The following is a 20417-nucleotide window of genomic DNA, read 5'->3' as shown; positions in this document are numbered from 1 at the left end:
TCCCCCAGCTGAGGCTTGGCTATACCTATGGTGATGGAACAATTTGGTCCTTTATGGGCTTGGGTGGTTAGCTCCACCACTCTTGCCCCAGTACGTGGGATCCACCCAGGCACCACAGCTAGGTGCAAATAATAGTTAGCATGTTTCATCTTCAAAGTGCTTCCCTAGCAGGGCACACACCCAGTCATCACCCTGCACAGCGGAAATTCTAGGTGTAGGAGAGGAGATTGGTTGGCCATGCTTCAGAGGAGGCGACACAGATGAATTTCTGATAAGCTGGTGCAGTGGGTAGGGAAGAGCCTCCCCAACTCCAACCTTGGTAGAGGTAGAGAGACCCCAAGGGGGCCCCAAAGCAACTGGGGAGGGGGCTTCCTAGACTAGGAAGAGCCAGAGGAAAGATGAGAGAACTAATCTGGAGAAAGAATAGGTAGAATCCTGACAATTCTCTTGGCTAGTTCAAAGTTGAGTCTTTGCTCAAACCATTGGAAGTCTCTGGGTTGGGAGGCAAACCTAAGTGCTTTTCAAGGTTGTCCCCGCTTCCTGCTGGCTCTGGACATTTTTGATTCTCTGAGGGCAAAGGGGGGAAGCTTGGGGCTATAGTCAAAAAGCAAAGGAGATTCTGAGAAGTCTGCGGATGAGGGAAAGAGAAATGAACCTGGGGAGAAACATTGGGGGTACATTTGGAAAAACATTGCCAAGCTGGGAAGCTAAGAATAAGAATTATGGGGTATCTAGACAGCTTAGTGAATAGAGAGCCAGACCTAGAGCTGGGAAGACCTAGGTTCAAATCTGTCCTCAGACACTTCCAAGTTAGGTGATCCAAGTCATTTAACCCCAATTGCCTAGCCTGCACCTCTTTTGTGCCTTGGGACTACTTCTTAGTATCAATTCTGAAACAGAATGTAAGGGTTAAAAAATGATGTAGGTCATCTGGTGGTTCAGGGAGGGTGACATTTTCCAACATTTTATAGGTTTGAAGGTGCCAGGCTAGTACTTTAGAGTCCATTTATTTCCCCTGAGCTGTGCTTGCAATTCAGGGAGCTGCTGACAAGTGAACTGTGGTGGCGTGGATAATTGAGTCAAACATACTTCAGTCGACTCAGTTCTTTCTACCAGTCCTTATTAAAGTATTTTGATACTTCAAGCACCTTTGCTCTTGTCAGCGTGGATACTGTCCCAGCCAATTCAGAATCACAGCCCTGCCACCATCTAGTAGATGGCTTCTGTGACAAGGTTCTGTTGACAATGCAAGATCACCTCCAGGATTCAATGAAACTATTTAGATAATAAGCATAATTATTTCCTAATTATTCATTTCTAATGTTTCCCTGAGAATTTGTAAGAAAAAATCCCCAAAGCAAAATTTAAAGAAATATAAATGTTAAGGTACAAATTTTAGCCATAAGCCCTGGGAATGGCACTTCTGGCTTGACTTTCACTATCACCCTTACCCCTGTGCCCACCTCCATCTAGCCCTTCCCCTGAATCCATCTTCCAGGGGAACAATCCTTGTGGAAATGTGGCCTGGCAAGTCAGTCAATAAGTCTGTCTATATGCATTTATTTAGCACTCTGTGCCAGGCTTTAAATACTGGGAATACAAAAAAAGGCACAAGATGGTCCCTGCTCTCAGGGAGCTCACAATCTAATGGGCGTTCCATTGAGCAAACAAACACGTACAAACAAGCAATATATAGGATGAATAGGAAATAAAGAAGAGAGGGAAGGAGCTAGAGTTAAGAATGGTTGGGAAAAGCTTCCTTTAGAAGCTGGGATTTTAGTTTGTTCTTAAAAGGAAGCAACAAAATCAGTAGATGGAGATGAAGACAGAGAGTATTCCAGGCACAGGAGACAATTTCCTCTATGGGTACCATCCTACCTCCTTCCCTGAAGTAGCTATAGCTACTAAAGAGCCAGGAAACAAAGTGCTTACCCCCAAAGACCTTGATACCATCAAAGGGATATGATTTTATAAATGGAAATGCCATTAAAGAAGAGGCATCACCATCCACTCGGAGCTGAAATCTCTGTTTTACTACCTTCTACTACTGGAATGTGAACTCCTTGAGGCAGGACTATGATGCTTTGCATCTAGTAAATGCTTAATAAATATTTTAAAATTCATTCATTATATTCATTTCTCAGTAAACATCAACTGTTATCAATGACTGCTAATTAAAGCCCTGACATTAGTCTATACTAAGAAAGCTTACTTTAAATCTTTCCTAGAAATCTAGTCTCCCAGGTCTAGTTACACTGCCCCATGTTCTTTGTTTCTGAACTTCAAGACTTTCAGAGAATTTTGTTATCAAAAATCCATTCATTTTCTCAAAGAAGACATTTGCCCCCTAAGAATGCCTAATCACTTTTCAGACTTTCTTTGAATTCTCTCCTTATCTAGAGATGCTATTTTAATAATTTAATCAGTGGACAGAGACTTAGGGCTGGAGTCAGAAAGACCTGAGTTCAAATTTGACCTCAGACACTAGACTGGGCAAGTCACTTTCTATTGTGTGCCTTGGTTTCCTCTTCTGTAAAATGAGCCAAAGAAGGAGATGACAAACCACTTCAATTTCTTTGCCAAGAAAACCCCAAATGGGGTCCCAAAGGGTTGGACATGACCCAACAACAAGTCTTTTTATTTCACACACACTCTTGCCTTTAGGGAAGCAGAACATATATCTAGGAAGCACTACATTAATATGTACAAATGAGAATGCGAAATGAAGGTGCAATATCAAATTGGGAAGTTAATTCGGAAATATTTCTTGTGGAGGTAAGGGCATGAATTGGAAGGGAGTAGTTAAGAGGGCAGTTAACCAGCAGTGGCTAGTGCCTAAGCTTGGAAACATGTCACAGAATGATGTAATGTTACAGCTGAGAGGGACCTTAGGGGTCATCTAGGCCATTCTGCACCTGAATAAGAGTCCCCTCTAAAAAGGTTGCTGATAGGTATATAGTAATGGGGAACTTGCTACCTCCCAAAGCAGTCCATCTTTAACTATAGGTAACTGCAATTGATAGAGGCAATGATAACAAAGAGAATACGATAAAAGGGCATTGGACTGGAATGTGAGTAGCTCACTAAGCAAGTCGCTGCCCCCTTGCCCCATGACTCAGTTTTACCATCCATAAAATAAGAATGGACTAGATGATATCTAAGGTTCTTTTATAGCTCAGAAAATCTATTGATGCATGTTTTACTAGACTTTATGGCTCTAATATGTTTTATATTCATTATCTCATTAGATAATCACAACAATCCTGATAGGTAGGTAGAGGAGGGCTTACTGCTTCCCTCTCCCTTTTTAGGTTCAGAGAGGCAAATAAGTCATACAGTTAGCCTGGGAAGCATGACGGTCTAGACCCAAATTCTCTGACTCCAACTCCAGAAGACTATATTCTTTCTTTTTCTTTTTTTGTGTATTCACTGGCTAGTCCCTCTCTCCACCCTTCTCTTTTCCATTTTACAAAACCTACCTGATCTCTGAAAACATTGCTACTCAGGAAATATGTATTGCTACTACTAATGACTTCAAGGCAAACATTTCTTTACTAGATTTTTTCATTTGGGCCAAAATGGTTCTTATTCATTAGTCAACTGTCATTGATTTCCCAGCTTGGGAGCTGTCCATTACGTTGTTGAATGGTAGGTTAAGAGGGGGGAATCATATTTACATATTCTTCTGTTAGATTTTCTTGAACCAATGAAGAAGGCAGCCCAGACCATAGGATTGTAGATTAGAACTTGGAGGGACTTTAGAGACTTAACTCTCTTATTTTACAGATGAGGAAACCAAGACCAGAGTGATGTTGGGATCTGCCCCAGATCATCATAGCTAGTAAATGTCATAGCTGGGATTAAGATCAAAGCTTCTTGATTCTGCATTTAGCTATCCATGGTAGAATAGGTACAGAAAGAACTAACTCAGGGGAAGAAGAAGAAAAAAACTTGTACCCAGGGCCGATGTGCTTCCTGGCTCAGCAAACCCAAAGGAATGTTGTTGATTTTGGGGGGAAATGAAGCAGGGTTTCCTTTGAGGCTCCTCCTTTAATAGTAATGAGTCCTCCTTTGGCCAAAGTGTAAAACAATGACTGGGGGTGGGGTGGGCCCATCCCCAGCAATTACAGTGGGCCCAGCTTTTGTTGGGAAGTTTATAGCTTGATTGAGTGGTGGTAGTGGTGGTTGTGGTGTGTTTGTTGGAGGAAGTGGGGGAGGGCAGGGTTTCTGAGTCAGGGTTCTTTGTCTGAGGTTCCCCAACAGTGACCTTCAAAACTTCAATACTCATCCCACCTCCCATTGACTTAATGGGGATTCCCCTGGCTTGTGACCACCTGATTGGTTGGGCTTATGTTGTAGGAAAGGAAGGGGGCTCCCCAGTTGATCCCTAAAGGGAAGCCTGTCTTGCCTGTCTAACTCATCCATTGGCCTAGGCTAGGGCTTGAGCGTGGGCTTGAGGTTCCTTCTTTAAAAGCCCAGGTGCTATTTCTGACTATATAATGCCTTCTAGTCTTCCCTCCTTACAATAGGGGTCTGGCCATACTTCTTGCCTTTGGTCCAATCTGTAACTGCCATGTTCAGCAATAGGGCTTTGGACTTAATAATAGTCACATCTTAGAGCTGGGGCAAGAGCAGAGCCCTGTTAGCCCTGTATGCCCAGTAAAGAGACTCTTGGCTATCATTCAGATGTGGGTACGTTGATGGCCCTATCCATTCTCAGTGGTGGGAAATAACTGGTCTCCAGTGGGTACATTGGCTCCAATGGTGATGATGGTGGGGTGGAATGCAGTGAAATCTCTCCAAAAAAGGTACCTCACTGCCTCTCTCCCTTCCTTCTCACACTTATCCAGACTCTTTCCTCTTGCAGGGTTCATGTATTTCCAATCCAGTGCAAAAATCTTATTCCTCTCCTACCCTTTTACTTTCATTAGAGACTCTTATTCATGAAGGATGCTTTCTTCAAATACTGTTTTCCTCATATCTAAAAACATAGTTCCAGATTCCTCTCCTCCAGGAAGCCTTCCCTGACTATCCTCCCTGACTTGAGAGAGGAGAAAGCCCTTAAACTGCACAAAACTGAAATCACTCAGCATTCCCTCAAACCTCTTGTTCAGCTCTACTCCATTTTTGCATTCGATTGCTATTTACTTTGTAAGTGTTCTTATCTTTTCAAAGTTCCTGGAGCATGTGTGTCTTGCTTACACTATTGGACTAGAAGTTCCCAAATGACAGAAAGACTCCTGGTTCCTCTGCATTTCTCTCTCCTTGCAGTATCCAGGAGAGGGTTTTGCATAAAGTGGGATCTCAGATAATATTGTTCAAAGTGTTCTGGAAAACATGATTTATCCAGGCAGAAATATAAATGATTTTTTCCCCATTTGAATTAGTTTATCTAGTCAATTTAGAACATTATTCCTTGGTTACAATAATCACATTGTTTCCCTCCCTCCCCTCCACCCACCCTTCCTGCAGCCAATGCACAATTCCACTGGGTATTACTTGTGTCCTTGATCAGAACCCATTTCCATGTTGTTGATGTTTGCACTAGGATGTTCATTCAGAGTCTACACCCTCAGCCATATCCCCTCGACCCTTGTATTCAAGCAGTTGTTTTCCTTCGGTGTTTTTACTCTCACAGTTTTTCCCCTGGATGTGGATAGTGTTCTTTCTCATAGATTCCTCCAAGTTGTTCAGGATCACTGCATTGCCACTAATGGAGAAGTCCATTATGTTCGATTGTACCACAGTATGTCAGTCTCTGTGTACAATGTTCTCCTGGTTCTGCTCCTCTTGCTCTGCATCACTTCCTAGAGGTTGTTCCAGTCTCCATGGAACTCCTCCACTTTATTATTCCTTTGAGCACAATAATATTCCATCACCAACATATACCACAATTGTTCAGCCATTCCCCAATTGAAGGGCATCCCCTCATTTTCCAATTTTTGGCCACCACAAAGAGTGCAGCTATGAATATTCTTGTACATGTATTTTTGTCCATTATCTCTTTGGGGTACAGACCCAGCAGTGCTATGGCTGGATCAAAGGGCAGACAGTTTTTTATCGCCCTTTGGGCATAGTTCCAAATTGCCCTCCAGAATGGTTGGATCCATTCACAACTCCACCAGCAATGCATTAATGTCCTGACTTTGCCACATCCCCTCCAGAATTCAATACTTTTCTTTGCTGTCATGTTAGCCAATCTAGAGATATGAATGATTTTTAAGAGTTCTGAGGAGGCTTTAACTTTATTATTTTCCCTATTACATATTATATATAATATATTGTACAATATATTATATATTATATTCTCCCATTCTCTTATGCCCTATCCTCAGCTTTCTCTTCTCTTACTCATTTTGAAGCTCATCTCTTGAATAGCCTTCTACTTAGAACACAATTTCTTTACTGAGGGACAAAGAGATCTGGGACTACTTATTTGCCATCAACTGGCCTGAGGTTCTACTTTTGATTACCCATGAAAGGATTGCCTTTGCTGCCTTCTTTTGGGGAGTGGGGAATAATCCTTCTCTCTCTTATTCAACTAGACCCTGCTGATATCCAGGTTGAGTTAGGATAAAGTGCTAAAGGGGTGGGAGGGATTGAGTGTGTTTGAGGCTTATTATCCATGACAGAATCTTAGAATTAGTGAGTACCTTAGAAGTCATTTTTAATTCAACCAGTAAATGAGCTGGACTCCTAGTTTCTACAACATTCCCTAAATATGATCATCCAGTCTCAGAAGACCTTTTGGGGTGGAGAACTCATTACTTCCTGGTCTATTTGACTATTTCTGACTGTATTCTAAAGCCAGATAAAAATTATTTGTGAATCATCCATTGTTTGGAATTATCCAGAATGTTTGGATTATTCATGCCCCAGATTCTCTCCTGCAATGCCATTAGCTACATTTTCCATCTTCCAGAAAGAAGTCAGATGAGGCCTTCCCTAAGAGGTCAGAGTATAGCTATTGAGAGTTTGGGATGGTGAGAACTTGCTTCTTTCTGTACACTTTCCAACTATCTAAGTAGTGAATAATAGAGTCTTGGTCTTGCAGCCAAGAAGACCCAAGTTCAAACCTGGTCTCAAATACTTAGTAGCTGTGTGACGCTGAGTAAGTCACAAATGCTACCTGCCTCAGTTTCTTAAACTATAAAATAATAGTTGTTGTGAGGATCAATATAGATATTTTCAAAGTGCATATAGTACATAGCATGCACTAAATAAATATTTGTTTTCATTCTTCCTTGCCTAGACCAAGAGAGAGAGAGCCCATGACCTGGTTCTCTAGAAGAAAAGATGACCATTTCTAAACCTCATCACCCTAGTTAACCAGGAAGTGAGGGTTCATGGGTGCTTCCATATTTTACTTATGAAATCTAGAATTTGGGGGAGGGTTATAATATGCAGAAGAAAGAATGATTAGTCCTTTATAGAGGTGGTATGGAGTCATTCATTCAATTCAATAAGCATTTATTAAATTGCCTGAATTCATTGAATTAAAACTAAATGTATTAAATTGCCTGCCACTGTATGAGGAAACAGATGCTAAAGCCCCTTTCATCAAGGAGAACACAGTCTAGTGAGGGAAAACAACCCCCTTCAGAAAAATCAATCAAAGATATAAAAATAAATATAATTTGATTGAGGGAGAGGAGGGAAGCACTAACAATAGGGGGATCATGAAAGGTCTTCTGCACTTGAGCTGAGCCTAAAATTGACTTCAGTATTCCAAGAAGGATAAAGAAGATGGAAGAGCTTTCTAGACATGAGGTTCAAGCTTGTGCAAAGTCATAGAGATACAGAAAGCAGCAACTAGACCAGTTGGGCCAGCTCATACAGAGTGCAATGACCTAAAAGGATTAATATGTTGTTCAGGCAGAAACTGGGCTCCCAAAAAATCCCAGCCTTGTTGGGACTAAAGTAATAAAAATATAATTATATTCTACTGCTGTTTTAACCTTATGTTTGACTGAAGAGAAATTGGGAACTGGAGAGCAGGGTTGGGAAGAAGGGGAGAGTAGAATCACCCTGGGGGATTTGTCCAAGGTACTGGAGCCTGAGAAAGAGGGCTAGGGGGTCAGCCTTTCTGCCTCTAAACTGCAGACTGTTATTGATTGGCACCTTCCCTGTTGCCTATAAACTAAAATAACCTTTAGTTGGGCTTACAATTAATCATTGATTAATAAGTGAATAAGCATATATAAAGTGTCTATTATGTGCCAGGCATTGTTCTAGTTGTGGGACATTCAGTGGCAAAAATGAAACAGTACCTTCAAGAAACTTAGAATCTAATAGGGGAGGCAGCACATACAAAAAATATTTAGGATATACAGAAAATATAAAAAGGAATTACAGTATTATTTTGGGAGAGAGAGCTCTAGAAGCGGGGGGTGTGTGTGTGTGGCAAGAATGGGGAATCAGGAAATTTATGTAGAAGGTAGAGACTGAGCTGAATCTTGAAGAAAACAAGATGGGGGAGAGAGTGATGAGATATTCTATGTGAGGAACATCATGAAAGAAGAAGGCTATTAAAGAAAAGTTACCCCCCCCCATCCCTGGTTGCTATGCCTATTAAGTATCACTTAAGCTTTTAAGTTAAGCTTTTTCAGCTATCATTGTTAATTGATCACACTTCCAGTCCATTAAAACCTTGGTATCTTTTTCAGAAAAATTACTGTCTGATCATGTCTCCCATTTGGAACTCATGAAACTGATTTTTTTGAACCAAATTGTAAGATTTTGCACCTATGCTTATTGTGTTTTGTCTTCCTGGATCAAGCTCAGTGCTTTTGCCTGTCAAGATCTTTTTGGATTCTGGCTCTGTTATAAACTGTTTTAGCTGTCCCTTGGCCTCCCTTTCCTTTCATAGCCAAACTAGGCAAAGTGCTCTATATTCCAGGCCTTCACTTTCTCACCTCACAATCACTTCTTAAATCCTTGACATATAGTTTCTGTTCCCACATTCAACTGAAGTTGCTTTCTCCAGTGATTATCTCTTTATTATTAAATCTAATGACTTTTTTTTTGCTTCTCATTCCTTTTTTTTAACATCACTGCAGAGCATGTCACTATTGACACCCAACCCTTTTGATACTCTTCTCCTTGGGTTTTCATGACATTATACTATCATGGTTCTCTTCTTTCTTTTCTGAGAAGTGCTTTTCAGTCTTTCTTAGAGAAGTATCATCTATGTCCCACCATATAATTCTGAGCCCAGGGCTCTTTCTTGGATCCTCTCCTTTTTTCTCTCTTGATGATTCCATTAACTACCATGGATTTAGCTATCACCTTTATACAGATTACCCCCACAATGCACCTCTCTCTTGAGCTTTAGTCTTATTTCTCCAACTACCTGCTGAACCTCTTTGCTTGGCTGTCCCATCAGAGTTTCAAGCCCAACATGTCTAAAACAGAACTTAATTTTTCCCTAACCTCATCCCTTCCATCTAACTTCCCTTTTTCCTTTGAAGGTGACACCATTCTTCAACTCATCTAGCCTTACTTATAACCCATGAATCATCTTCAACTCCTTAATCTCTTCCACCTTCCATATCTAATCAGATGCCAAGACTTATCAATTCTTCCTTCATAATATCCTTGAACCTATCTTCTTTCCACTCACTCCTAAACCATTTTAGCTAATTCCCTCATCATCTTTAGCCTAAATTAGTTCAATGACCTCCTAATTGGTCTCCCATCCAATCTCTGTTCCCTCTCATTGATCCTCTATACAACTACCAAAGTGATTTTCTATAGTACAGTTCTAACATCATAGCCCCCCTGCTCAAGAAGCTTCTTAGACTCTATTGCCTCTAGATTAAAATACAAAAATCTTTAAATTTTGTCATTAAATATGTCATTTGAAGTCTTTTATAGTCTGTCTCTGATCTGTCTTCCTCAGGTGCTTACATATCAATCCTTCCTCATATACCTAACAGTAAAGCCAAAATGGTCTCCTTGCTATTTCCAATGCATGCTATATCTGTGACTCGAAATAGGTTGTTCCTCTTCTTGAAACAATTTCCCTACTTATCTCCCTATTGGAATCCATATTTTCCTTTGAATTCAGCCTAAGTGTTAGTTCTTTCAAGAGTCCTTGCCTGATTCCCCCAGTTATTTTTGCCCCTATATCATTTTGTTTTATCTTCCCACTCTTTGTTCTCTCCCTCTCTTTTCCTTTTCTCTTTTTCTCTCTTCCCTCTCTCCCTTTTTCTCTCTCCTTCCTTTCCTCTCCTTTTCTCTCTCTGTCTCTGTCTTATCTCTCCCTTTCCCCTTCTCTTCCTCTTTCTCTCCCTACTTTCAGTATTTGCTGATCTGTGAACATGTAGGCTTCCCAGTAGGATTTAAACCTCTTGAGGGCATGTACTGTCTTGCTTTTTAAAAAATCGATAACTCCAGAGTTCCTGGCAGTTTAGTAAATGTTTGTTGAAGCTTTGGTGATCATTTAGGAATAAATAACTCTGGTAAAGGCTTTCTAAAGAAGAGACAGAGAACCTAAAAAGGCTTTAGATATTCAGGATATTTGGGGACCCTTTGTATATAGCAATAAGAGCAATTTTAGTTGTTCATGGAAAACAAAGAGAAGCAGAAGCAGGCAGAGAAGAAGTAAAGAGAGAGGCCACCTAAGAAATTATAGGATTTTGATCTAGAGAGAAGCTTAAATATCATCCAATCCAGGGTTGTGCTGGTAAATATTTAATTACCACCTCCCCAAAAGCTTGAATCTGCATTATTAATATTTTCTCCATCCCTTTTAAAAAATTATAAACCCTTAAATCAGTAAAAACTTTAATACAGAAGGGCAAAGGCTAGGCAATCAGGGTTAAGGGACTTGCCAGGATCACACAGCTAGGAAGTGTCTGAGACCAGGGTAGAACCAGGTCTCCCCAGCTACAAACGTGCTGTCCACAGTATAATCTAACTGCCTCTTCCATCTTTTTCTTAAGGGTAGATAATCAACAAGACAATGAAACAAATACTGATTTATGGTCAATGTTAATTTCTGAGGTATAAATGATCACACTGCAAATTTAACAATCAGCCCTCATGAGCTGTTTCCAGCTGACTGCAGCACAGCATAGCCTTCATCTAATCCAATTTTCATTTACAGATAAGGAAGTTAAGTCTTGGAGAAGCCCTGGTGCTTTTTCCATTAAGGTAGAACCTGATAACTTGTGTCAAACTAGAAAAAACACAGAACTACTAGTTGTTCAGAAAAACCACTCTTTAATTAAGGGAAAGGGGTTCAGTGCTTAGTTAGACCTCCACTCAGAGCTGCACACTTCAAACCCACACAGACTCCCAGAGGCAAAGGAAGCGATTGATTTCTAGGTTCTCAGGAGACCCAGAAAGGATAATGCAAAGGACAGACCTTCCCAGTGGCTGGAGGTATTTTATATGTAGAGGGAAAGCTCATCTGAAAACTTTGGAGAGTAGCAAGTATCTGGACTTGGAGCTAGAAGACTGTGGTTCAGTTCCTGGTTTTTCATTTTAGTATCTGGGTGACATTGGCAGGCCATCTTACTTCTTTGAACCTCAATTTCCCCATCTGAAGAAACAAGAGGCTTAGAGGATTTCTAGAGTCCCTTCTGGCTTGAAATCTTAGGAGTGTGGGGGCAGCTAAGTGACTCAGTGGAGAGAGTGCCAGACCCAGAGCCAAGAAGACTTGAATTCAAATGAGACCTCAATACTGCCTTGCTGTGTGACCCTGGGCAAGTCACTTTATCCCACTTGCCTAGCCCTTGCTCTTATGTCTTAGAATTGTTACTAAAACAGAAGCAAATTTTTTTTAATCCTATGATTGTGGCTCTGTGTGTGTGTAGAGTCATGCATGTATTCACAGGTGAATGCAGGCAATGTTGCATGGGAGTGGGCTCCCTCCTGTAAACACCCCACATCGCTTTCTATACTGTCCTAGCAAGAGGTGGGAAGGAAGTATGCTTCTATGCTGCTAAACAAGTAGTTGGAGAACCATGAAAAGCAGTCCAGCATCTTTTGCTGTTCCCCCACATGCTGTCTGACTTAGGACCCCCCTTCAACTGTGATCCCCCCACTTAGCACAGAAAACATTTCCCAGAAAGGGGAGCCCTGACCCGAGAGCTTGGAGCTCTGGATCCAGGAAGGGAGGGAAGAAGAAGCCTCAGCACACTTACTGGCTCAGCCTCAGTTTCCTGCCCTGAGTCACTGCAATCTCTCAGTTTCCACACCTGCATAATGGGAGGGGATGGGGTGAGTTGGGCCTTTGAAGATGAAAAGCGGGCATTTGGGGGTGAAGGTTCATAAACATCTGTGCTGCATTTGGCCCCCCAATTAAACAAATTAAGGGAGGAGCTGAAGCAGCAAAATGTCCCAAGCCCATAAAGGCTGCTAATTGCTCTTGGGCCAGTGGCAGGGGCCAAGCCTGGCTCCTACAGGTATAAAAGGAGCACGGGACCACAGAGCTGGCATCCTTTTGACAATCTCTCTCCTTCTCACCAGTCAGCCGTGCCCAGAAGCAGCATCATGACCTGTGGATCTTATTGTGCAGGCTCTGTGAGAGCTTTCAGCTGTGCCTCAGCCTGTGGACCCCGACCTGGCCGCTGCTGCATCAGCGCTGCTCCCTACAGAGGGGTGTCCTGCTACAGGGGACTGACCGGCTTTGGCAGCCGCAGCTACTGTGGGGGCTACAGGGCTGGCTCCTGCGGCCGCAGCTTTGGCTACCGCTCTGGGGGGGTGTGCGGGCCCAGCCCCCCCTGCATCACCACTGTGTCTGTCAACGAGAGCCTCCTGACCCCCCTCAACCTGGAGATCGACCCCAATGCCCAGTGTGTGAAGCATGAGGAGAAGGAGCAGATCAAGTGCCTCAACAGCAAGTTTGCCGCCTTCATCGACAAGGTCAGTGACAGAAGAGAAGTGAGCCCTGCTCTGGGGGAATGGCTCCTCCAGAGGGAAGAAGGGCACAGTCAAGAAGAGGGAGCAGCCTTCTTGAACCCAGTGTAGGACCGTGATGAAAGGGGGAACAAGGGCTGCCAGCCAGCTTCCCTTCTGGACAGCCCCATCAGCACAGATATCCCTAGAAACCCCACCTTCCTCCTCCAAGCTTCTCTCAGTCTACGGGATGAGCGTAGGGAAATGGAGAGACCCTCCAGAGATCAGGAACTTAGCTTCCTCTACCTGTAGAATGAGAAAGCTGGGCTTTGGACTAGGGCAGACTTCTCCTGAGGACTCAGAGAAGCAGATGATTCTCTTTGGGGTCCCTAGTTTTCTGAACTACAAAACAAGAAGGCTGGACTAGGGGATCTCTAGGGCTCCTCTGGCTCTAGATTTCATAGCCACCCTTTCTTTTCTTGAGTCCCGTCTATGTTGGAAAACCCAGATGTTCAACAACTCATGAGACACTTTCTGGATTAGAAAAGCTTGATGTCTCTCACCAGATCCAGAGCTTTGGCTACCATTCTGTGTGAAACCGTTCGGGGATTTGGTTTTGGAGGAGTTGTTCTCTGACCTGGGCAGGACACTTGTTCATGCTCTTTTATTATTTGCCTTCATTGCCTTCCTTCCCCTGCTGTCCCCTTCCTTTCCCAAGACAGTTGCTCATTTCCCCCTTTTGAGCTCCTGACTGCCCTTGCTCCCTCTGAAGCATCCTCCACTGAATATGGGGAATAGCAGAGAACCATCCTGACCATTTACCTCCCTCCCTGGGCGATAGGTGCGGTTCCTGGAGCAGCAGAACAAGCTTCTGGAGACCAAGTGGCAGTTCTACCAGAACCGGAAATGCTGCGAGAGCAACCTGGAGCCCCTGTTCCAGGGCTACATTGAGACCCTGAAGCGGGAGCTGGAGTGTGTGGAGGCTGACAGTGGGCGCCTGTCCTCTGAGCTTAACCATGTGCAGGAGGTGCTGGAGGGCTACAAGAAGAAGTGAGTGTTTGGGGAAAGAACAATGGGAAATGGGCTTACATTAAAGACCTTCCCTGTGGTAAAAGGTATTAGAGACCAGAACACAGGGACAAGGAGACTTTCACTAGAATGAAGACTCGGGTGCATAGGGTATGAATGCAGTGAAGTCTCTGCCTCCACTTGAAGACTTGTTTCTTCTCCTCTCCTTTTTATCTTCTTTTTTCCCAGACAAACCAGTCTAAATCCTACATTTTCTCATTCTCCTCCTTTCAGTCCCTAGGCACTGGGTGTCACTAGGGTGACTAGGCTGAAGCTTTTGAGAAACAAACTTTTTTTGTCTTGACTTAACTTCAGCTTTTGCATCAACCCTAGAGCTAGGACAGTGGAAATGGTTATCATTTTATAAGGTTTCCTGATGTCCTGTTCCTTGGAGATCTTAGCATAGAATGATGTGATAGCTCTGAGAGAACTAGGTTCCATGAGTTAGATCATGCCCTAGTAATGGGGGGAGGAAGAGTGTCAGAACTTGCTCAGTTTGGGTGCTAGAAAGGGAAGAAAGGACTTTCTGGAAAACATAGGAGGTACTCGCATCTTTTGATATAGTTACTTATTGCTCCACCATCTTGGATTAGCTTTCAATTCCCCGTTGAAACTACCATCTCACTACTCTAATCAGCTCTCATTCCCTTGAACATTCCCAGCTCCCAAGAATCTGATGGATCAGTTGATTGCTAGAAAGAAAGGTCTTGTGTTATTGCTTTATCATCTACTCCCATATCCTGGGAAAGGCATATAACAGCTAGCTAGCCCAGAAGGAGAAGGCAGCTCAATACAGGCTAATGATCCGATGCCCTATGACAGTGAAATGAAGTCATGCAGGAAGATGGATAGCCTTTTAGCTTCTCCTGAAACAGTTTTTCAGGGAAATTTTCTGAAGTGCTATGGATTCCCAGATCATGGCTAACATCCAACCCTAAAGACAAAAGCATGTACCAGGTCCAAACAGAGGATGACTTTTAAATGATCACGTTTCTGAAAATTTGCATTCCTAGTGGTTCCTTCATTGATATGGAGAACCAAGATCCATTTTTTGGCCCAATACATGGGATTTCTCTCAGTTGATGTGCCCCTCTCACCAATCTGCCTCCCACTGATCTGGGTACCTTTCTTTCATTCTATTTCAGGTATGAGGAGGAAGTTTCCCTGAGAGCCACAGCTGAGAATGAATTTGTTGCTCTGAAGAAGGTGAGTGACATTGAGTAGAGGGCTTGGCTTGTAAGAGGGAAAAAGGAGAGTTCCTTGAAATGTGTACCCTTAAAACTTTCTTCAGAGTATAGAGATTTGTTATCTTCAGAAGAGGGTAAGCTGGTATTTCAAAAACAAGCTGGACCAATTTCTAGGCAGCCAAGCTGCTGAACAACATAGTTAGAGGGTGGGACAGGTGATATTTGATCATACAATGGTATCCTAGCTTCAAGGAAGGGTCAGCTATGAATTGAACTCTTGGGGAGCCTTCTTGCTTCAGAATTTGTGACTGATCATCTGGAAAGCAGAGGGGGTTTTGTCAAATCATGGAGCAAAGAAAGCATCTCTTCATTCACATCTTCTCCCCAAGAGTTTCTTCTCTGCTCCCTGGAGGTGGAACCTAAGTTCCCTAAGTATATCAAGGCTTAGGAGATAGGAAAGGAATTAAAGAGAAGCGAAATGATTAGTTGGAAAGAAAAGGAGGAATATATCAGAGGATGTTGTCCCAGATTGGGAAAGAGCATATGGGAAATCTTAGAGTGGGGAAGAATACATTTTAAAACTGGGAATGAAATATGTTCACCAAAAAGGAGACCTAGATTTGTGTTCCACCTTTGCATCTTACTACCTTTTTCATCCTCAGTTTCCTCAGCTATCAGCTTCCATTTTGATGAGTTCAATCTTCCTTCTCTATTTCCCAATAGGATGTGGACTGTGCTTACCTCCGCAAATCTGATCTGGAGGCCAATTCAGAGGCTTTGACAGAGGAGATCAACTTCATGAGAGCCTTGTATGAAGAGGTAAGAGTCTGAGTGGGTTCTCCTGGAGCTAAACAGACCTTGGGCTTGAAGGAATGGGAGAGATCAGTCTAAGGACAGGAGGAAGCAGCCAGAGCCTGAGGAATCTGTGAGGAATAGTTCATTCCTGGTGGGTAGCTTGCCTCCTGATCTAAGACTCCTTCTGAACAACACAGAAGGAGTATAGTCTCTCTAGGACAGGAGACATTGATTGGAATGGGGAGAAAGGGTCTAATGCCCACGTACTAGTTTACTTAGGAATTCAGTCCTATTCCTCATTTGGGAGCCTATCAACAAAACCCCAAGCTAGAATCTCCTGATCCTCTATGGGAATTGGTAAGAATTGTCAGAGAAAGTGCTCCTAGGACTAAGTCCAAGTGATTTGGGCAGTGAAATATGGTAAGGGAAGTTCATCTCCAAAATGTGAGCTTTGGATTAGGACTATTTTACAATCGTTTTTCTTCAATTTTTTTTTTTGCTCTAGTTAAGAAGGTTTAGAGATAAAGGAATGGTTGTGCCCAGATGGGTCTGGGAGAGAGGAATGGGCAAGGAATGAAGACAAGTGGTTCTCACTAGAAAACCAGATAGCAGATCTTCTGGAAAATCAGGATAAAGCTGAGGAATCTATAGATCTGATTTAGAAATTAGGAAGTGGGATCAATTGAGATGGAAGCTCCCTAGAAGGCCCCTTCCTCTCTGTGTGACTTTCCTGGGACTGTGTATCTTCATCACTTCTCCTGATTTTGTAGGAGATCAGAGTTCTACAGTCTCACATCTCAGACACCTCCGTTGTGGTGAAGATGGACAACAGCAGAGATCTCAACATGGACTGTGTCATTGCTGAGATCAAGTCTCAATATGATGACATCGCTAGCCGTAGCCGGGCTGAGGCTGAGTCTTGGTACCGCAGCAAGGTGAGTGGGCATGAATTTCCTCCCTTCTCTTCTACCTGAAACTTCAGTGGAGAGCCTGGTGGGTAGCCTTTGGGAAGGACTCATTTTTCAGGGCAGCTATGGAGGCTCTTTTCCTAGGGTGGAACTAAGAACTAAGGCAAGGGAGATGGATGTCTGATTTTTGCCTTTCTGACACATGCTTCCCCTCTTCTCTCTTCTTCCTCTTACAGTGTGAGGAGATGAAGGCTACAGTGATCCGCCATGGTGAGAGTCTACGTAGGACCAAGGAGGAGATCAATGAGCTGAATCGCATGATCCAGAGGCTGACTGCCGAGGTGGAGAATGCCAAGTGCCAGGTATGGACATAGATAACATTTGGATAGGAAAGAATAAGATTAGACCATACCAGAAGGGACTCAGTGTATGTATGATGGATAATGCCCAGTGAACCAGAAAGGAGAGAAAGGGTGCTATAAAACCATTTCCCCTAGAGAAGTTCCTGTCTATTATGGTCTATATGGTATATTATGGTATGTTGGTATGTTGGGGAGAGGTGTGAAAGGAGAGGGAAGAATTGTGCACAAAAGCAGTAAAAGATTTGAGTTGGTCTTATTTGGGAAACATAATTCCAGAACACTTTGCTAACTTGTCTTCTCCCTGGTTCCTGTCCCCTCTCCCAGAATTCCAAGCTGGAGGCTGCTGTGACACAGTCTGAACAGCAGGGTGAGGCTGCCCTCAATGATGCCCGCTGCAAGCTGGCTGGGCTGGAGGAGGCTCTGCAGAAGGCCAAGCAGGACATGGCTTGTCTACTGAAGGAGTACCAGGAGGTCATGAACTCCAAGCTAGGACTGGACATTGAGATCGCCACCTACAAGAGACTGCTGGAGGGCGAGGAGCAAAGGTGGGTCCCTGGGACAGTCTTCCTTCTTCCCTATCCAGCCAGGTCTCACAGGTTGCTCTGTCCCTAAACCTTCTGAACTAGGGCAGAGGAAACAATCACCCGACTCTCCTTTAGAACCTTCCCCCCATCCTGCACTGGACAGGTAATTTGCATTTAGTCCTATGAGTACTTTCTCCACCAGTTCTAAGCTTTTGAGTGGGGGTCCTCAGTTGGACTCATTGGATGTGGCTGTGGGACTTTAGTTTAGGGCTTTGCCTATAGTTTCCTAAGCAAGGTAGCAGAGTTGAATTCTTGAACCCAGGCTTAATAACCTGCACTTCCTCCCCAGATCTCTGCTCCACCACCACTACTTTAGCCTCCTCCTATTCCTAGAGTACCACTCTCCCTGTAATCTGGTACTCACTCCTCTCCATTCCTGACTGTGCTCTTAGTTTCCCATCCCTGACACTTATTCCATCCCCATTCCACACACCCCCCTCCTCTAAAGGTATCTCCTCCCTCATATTTAACCCTCTTGTCCTGGCATTTAGTATCTGTACCATTCCTGACACTATCCTTTATCCTTGATTTCCTTGGCCCCATTGGCAATATAAGGCATTAATCACACTGGTCTGACCCACAATTTCCTGGCAAATCCAGCCCCAGCTTACTGTCAGCTTAATTGGTTTTTATACTTGAGGGCTCTGAAGGGAAGCTTTCATTGGCTTGTCCACAGCCATTCTGATTTGTTGAGTTCCCCAAACTGGCATCACTTATGGGAGCAAAAGTTGAAGCTAGACACTAAGAGGAACTTTCTATTGAGATCCCCAAAAGTTCAGTGTCCCCTTTTGGATAGAGTTGTACAAAAAGGACATGATAGCCCTCTTACTGGTGGTAAAATCCAGTTTAGTGGAAGGCAGGGGAATGGACAAGATGATCCTAGTGTCTCTAGATGGAGTAATCACTAGGAGCTGGACCAGAGAAATCTAGTCCAAGTACATACAGTTCATGCCTCTTGGGTCTTTCAGCCGGCCTGTCAAATCAATCTGTAGAAGAACTCTCCAAACTGAGCATCTCTTTATCTATGAGCATTGGGCTGGAAGGATGGGGAGAGACCCAGCTCCTGCCTCACTTAGGTCCCAGTCTAATACAGAAGATAAGGCTCCAAGGTTTTTAAGTGTCAGTTCTGGAATTTAAACATACATTCTCTGAGTCTAGATTCAGCTTATATTAAATGACTGAGTTTTATTTCACCTTAATTGAGTGAATTGAGGGATTATGTTGGTTTTTTGTTGACTGACCTCTCTTCCTTTTCCTTCCCCAATACAGGTTGTGTGAGGGTGTTGGCGCCGTGAATGTCTGTAAGTAATTTCAGCTTTCCCCCCTTGGCTCATAATGGGGTTGCTAGAGTATGTCTTGTGGTGGTTGCTGCTTTCTGGATACTATGAAGTGGATCAGCTGTAGCCCACCTTTGACCCTCTCTTTGTCCTGCCTCTCTTCTTCATAGGTGTCAGCAGCTCCCGAGGTGGCGTCGTCTGTGGCGATCTCTGCACCAGCACCTCCGGTGCCCGTGTTGTCAGCACCGGTAGCACTGGCCCCTCTGGTGGCAGTGTGGTGGTCAGCGCACCTAATGCCTGTGCCCCCTGTGGGGTTGGCTCCGGCTACAGCACCCGTTCTTGTGCCACCTCTTGTGGAGTCAGGAGGTGTTAGGAGGTCAGGAGGAAACAACCGAATTTCAGCCCAGGAATATCACTGCAATCTGACCACATCCCTTACTGCTCTTGAACAGCAATGCATCATCCCTCAGTCCCATCCTCTCTCTACGGGCCCAGCCACAGTTCCAACAGCCAAGCAGGAGAAATTGCACAGTTTATCCCTCCAAATGAAATTTCCCAAGACTCTCTGTCTTCTTCCATATTGCCCCTTATTTAACCCAGATCTCAGCAGCTGTTGATGGCCTGATCAAAATACCCAATTGGATCTATTTCTCTGATGGGTGGATGGCTCCCTTTTCTTGCTTTTTCCTGGCAGTTCATTTCCTAGTAGTTATCTCACTGTACTATGGGTTCACAATCTTCTTCTCCAACTTTCTGTCTTCTGCTGGATTATTTGGCTGGTGGGTCTATTACTGTAGCAATACCGAGTTCTAGGGAAGGTGGAGGAGAAACCCCATCTGGGAGTAGGGTGTTTCCCAGTAGCTTTAGATGGTGATCCTTGGTTGTGCCAACAGTCACCTTGTCTGTGCTGTCATTGTGACTGCTGCCTTTGGAATGGGCAGATGAGAAACATTGCTTTATTTTTGTTTTCAGTTGACTCTACAGTATTCCCACCCCATCTGATTTCCTTCCCATGTCTGTAACCAAAAGCTCCCAGGAAGCCAATAATTCAATTTCTTGTATGTTTGTCTTTGTTTCATTCTGTATCTCCAATAAACTCAATGTAGTGAATCAAGTATGGTGGCTCAGGGTCTTAAAAGTGCCAATGACCTGAACTCTCAAATATGAGTCATGCAAGTAATGCAGAACTGGAGCAAGCTGTGAAATTCTCCAGTTGGTAGTCAGCTCAAATCCAGTCATCTGTCTTTGGGTGAGATGACTTCAAAGGCCGAATACTCTCCTCATGTACATAGCCTGACTAGCTCTGACTCCTTCCTGGTGGTGAGAAGGATGGTTAGAGTGACTGATGGATATCCATCAAAGTAGCCCCTGACTCCAAAGCAATTGTTAT

At 43.6% G+C, this 20417-nt stretch overlaps 1 protein-coding gene across 1 annotated transcript; it reads left to right on the top strand.

Annotated features, from left to right (window-relative positions):
- The first annotated feature begins 12461 nt into the window (after positions 1-12461).
- On the top strand, positions 12462-20161 carry LOC100026816 (keratin, type II cuticular Hb6). The gene is made up of 9 exons (XM_001377270.3): positions 12462-12873; positions 13688-13896; positions 15060-15120; positions 15825-15920; positions 16667-16831; positions 17041-17166; positions 17491-17711; positions 19020-19051; positions 19198-20161. Exons 1-9 carry the CDS (start codon positions 12502-12504, stop codon positions 19398-19400), a joined length of 1485 nt encoding a protein of 494 aa, XP_001377307.1. The 5' UTR covers positions 12462-12501; the 3' UTR covers positions 19401-20161.
- Positions 20162-20417: the final 256 nt, after the last annotated feature.

Source organism: Monodelphis domestica, chromosome 5 (assembly GCF_027887165.1).
Source record: "Monodelphis domestica isolate mMonDom1 chromosome 5, mMonDom1.pri, whole genome shotgun sequence".
Classification (NCBI taxonomy): domain Eukaryota; kingdom Metazoa; phylum Chordata; class Mammalia; order Didelphimorphia; family Didelphidae; genus Monodelphis; species Monodelphis domestica.
This window is presented reverse-complemented; position numbering and strand designations above follow the sequence as displayed.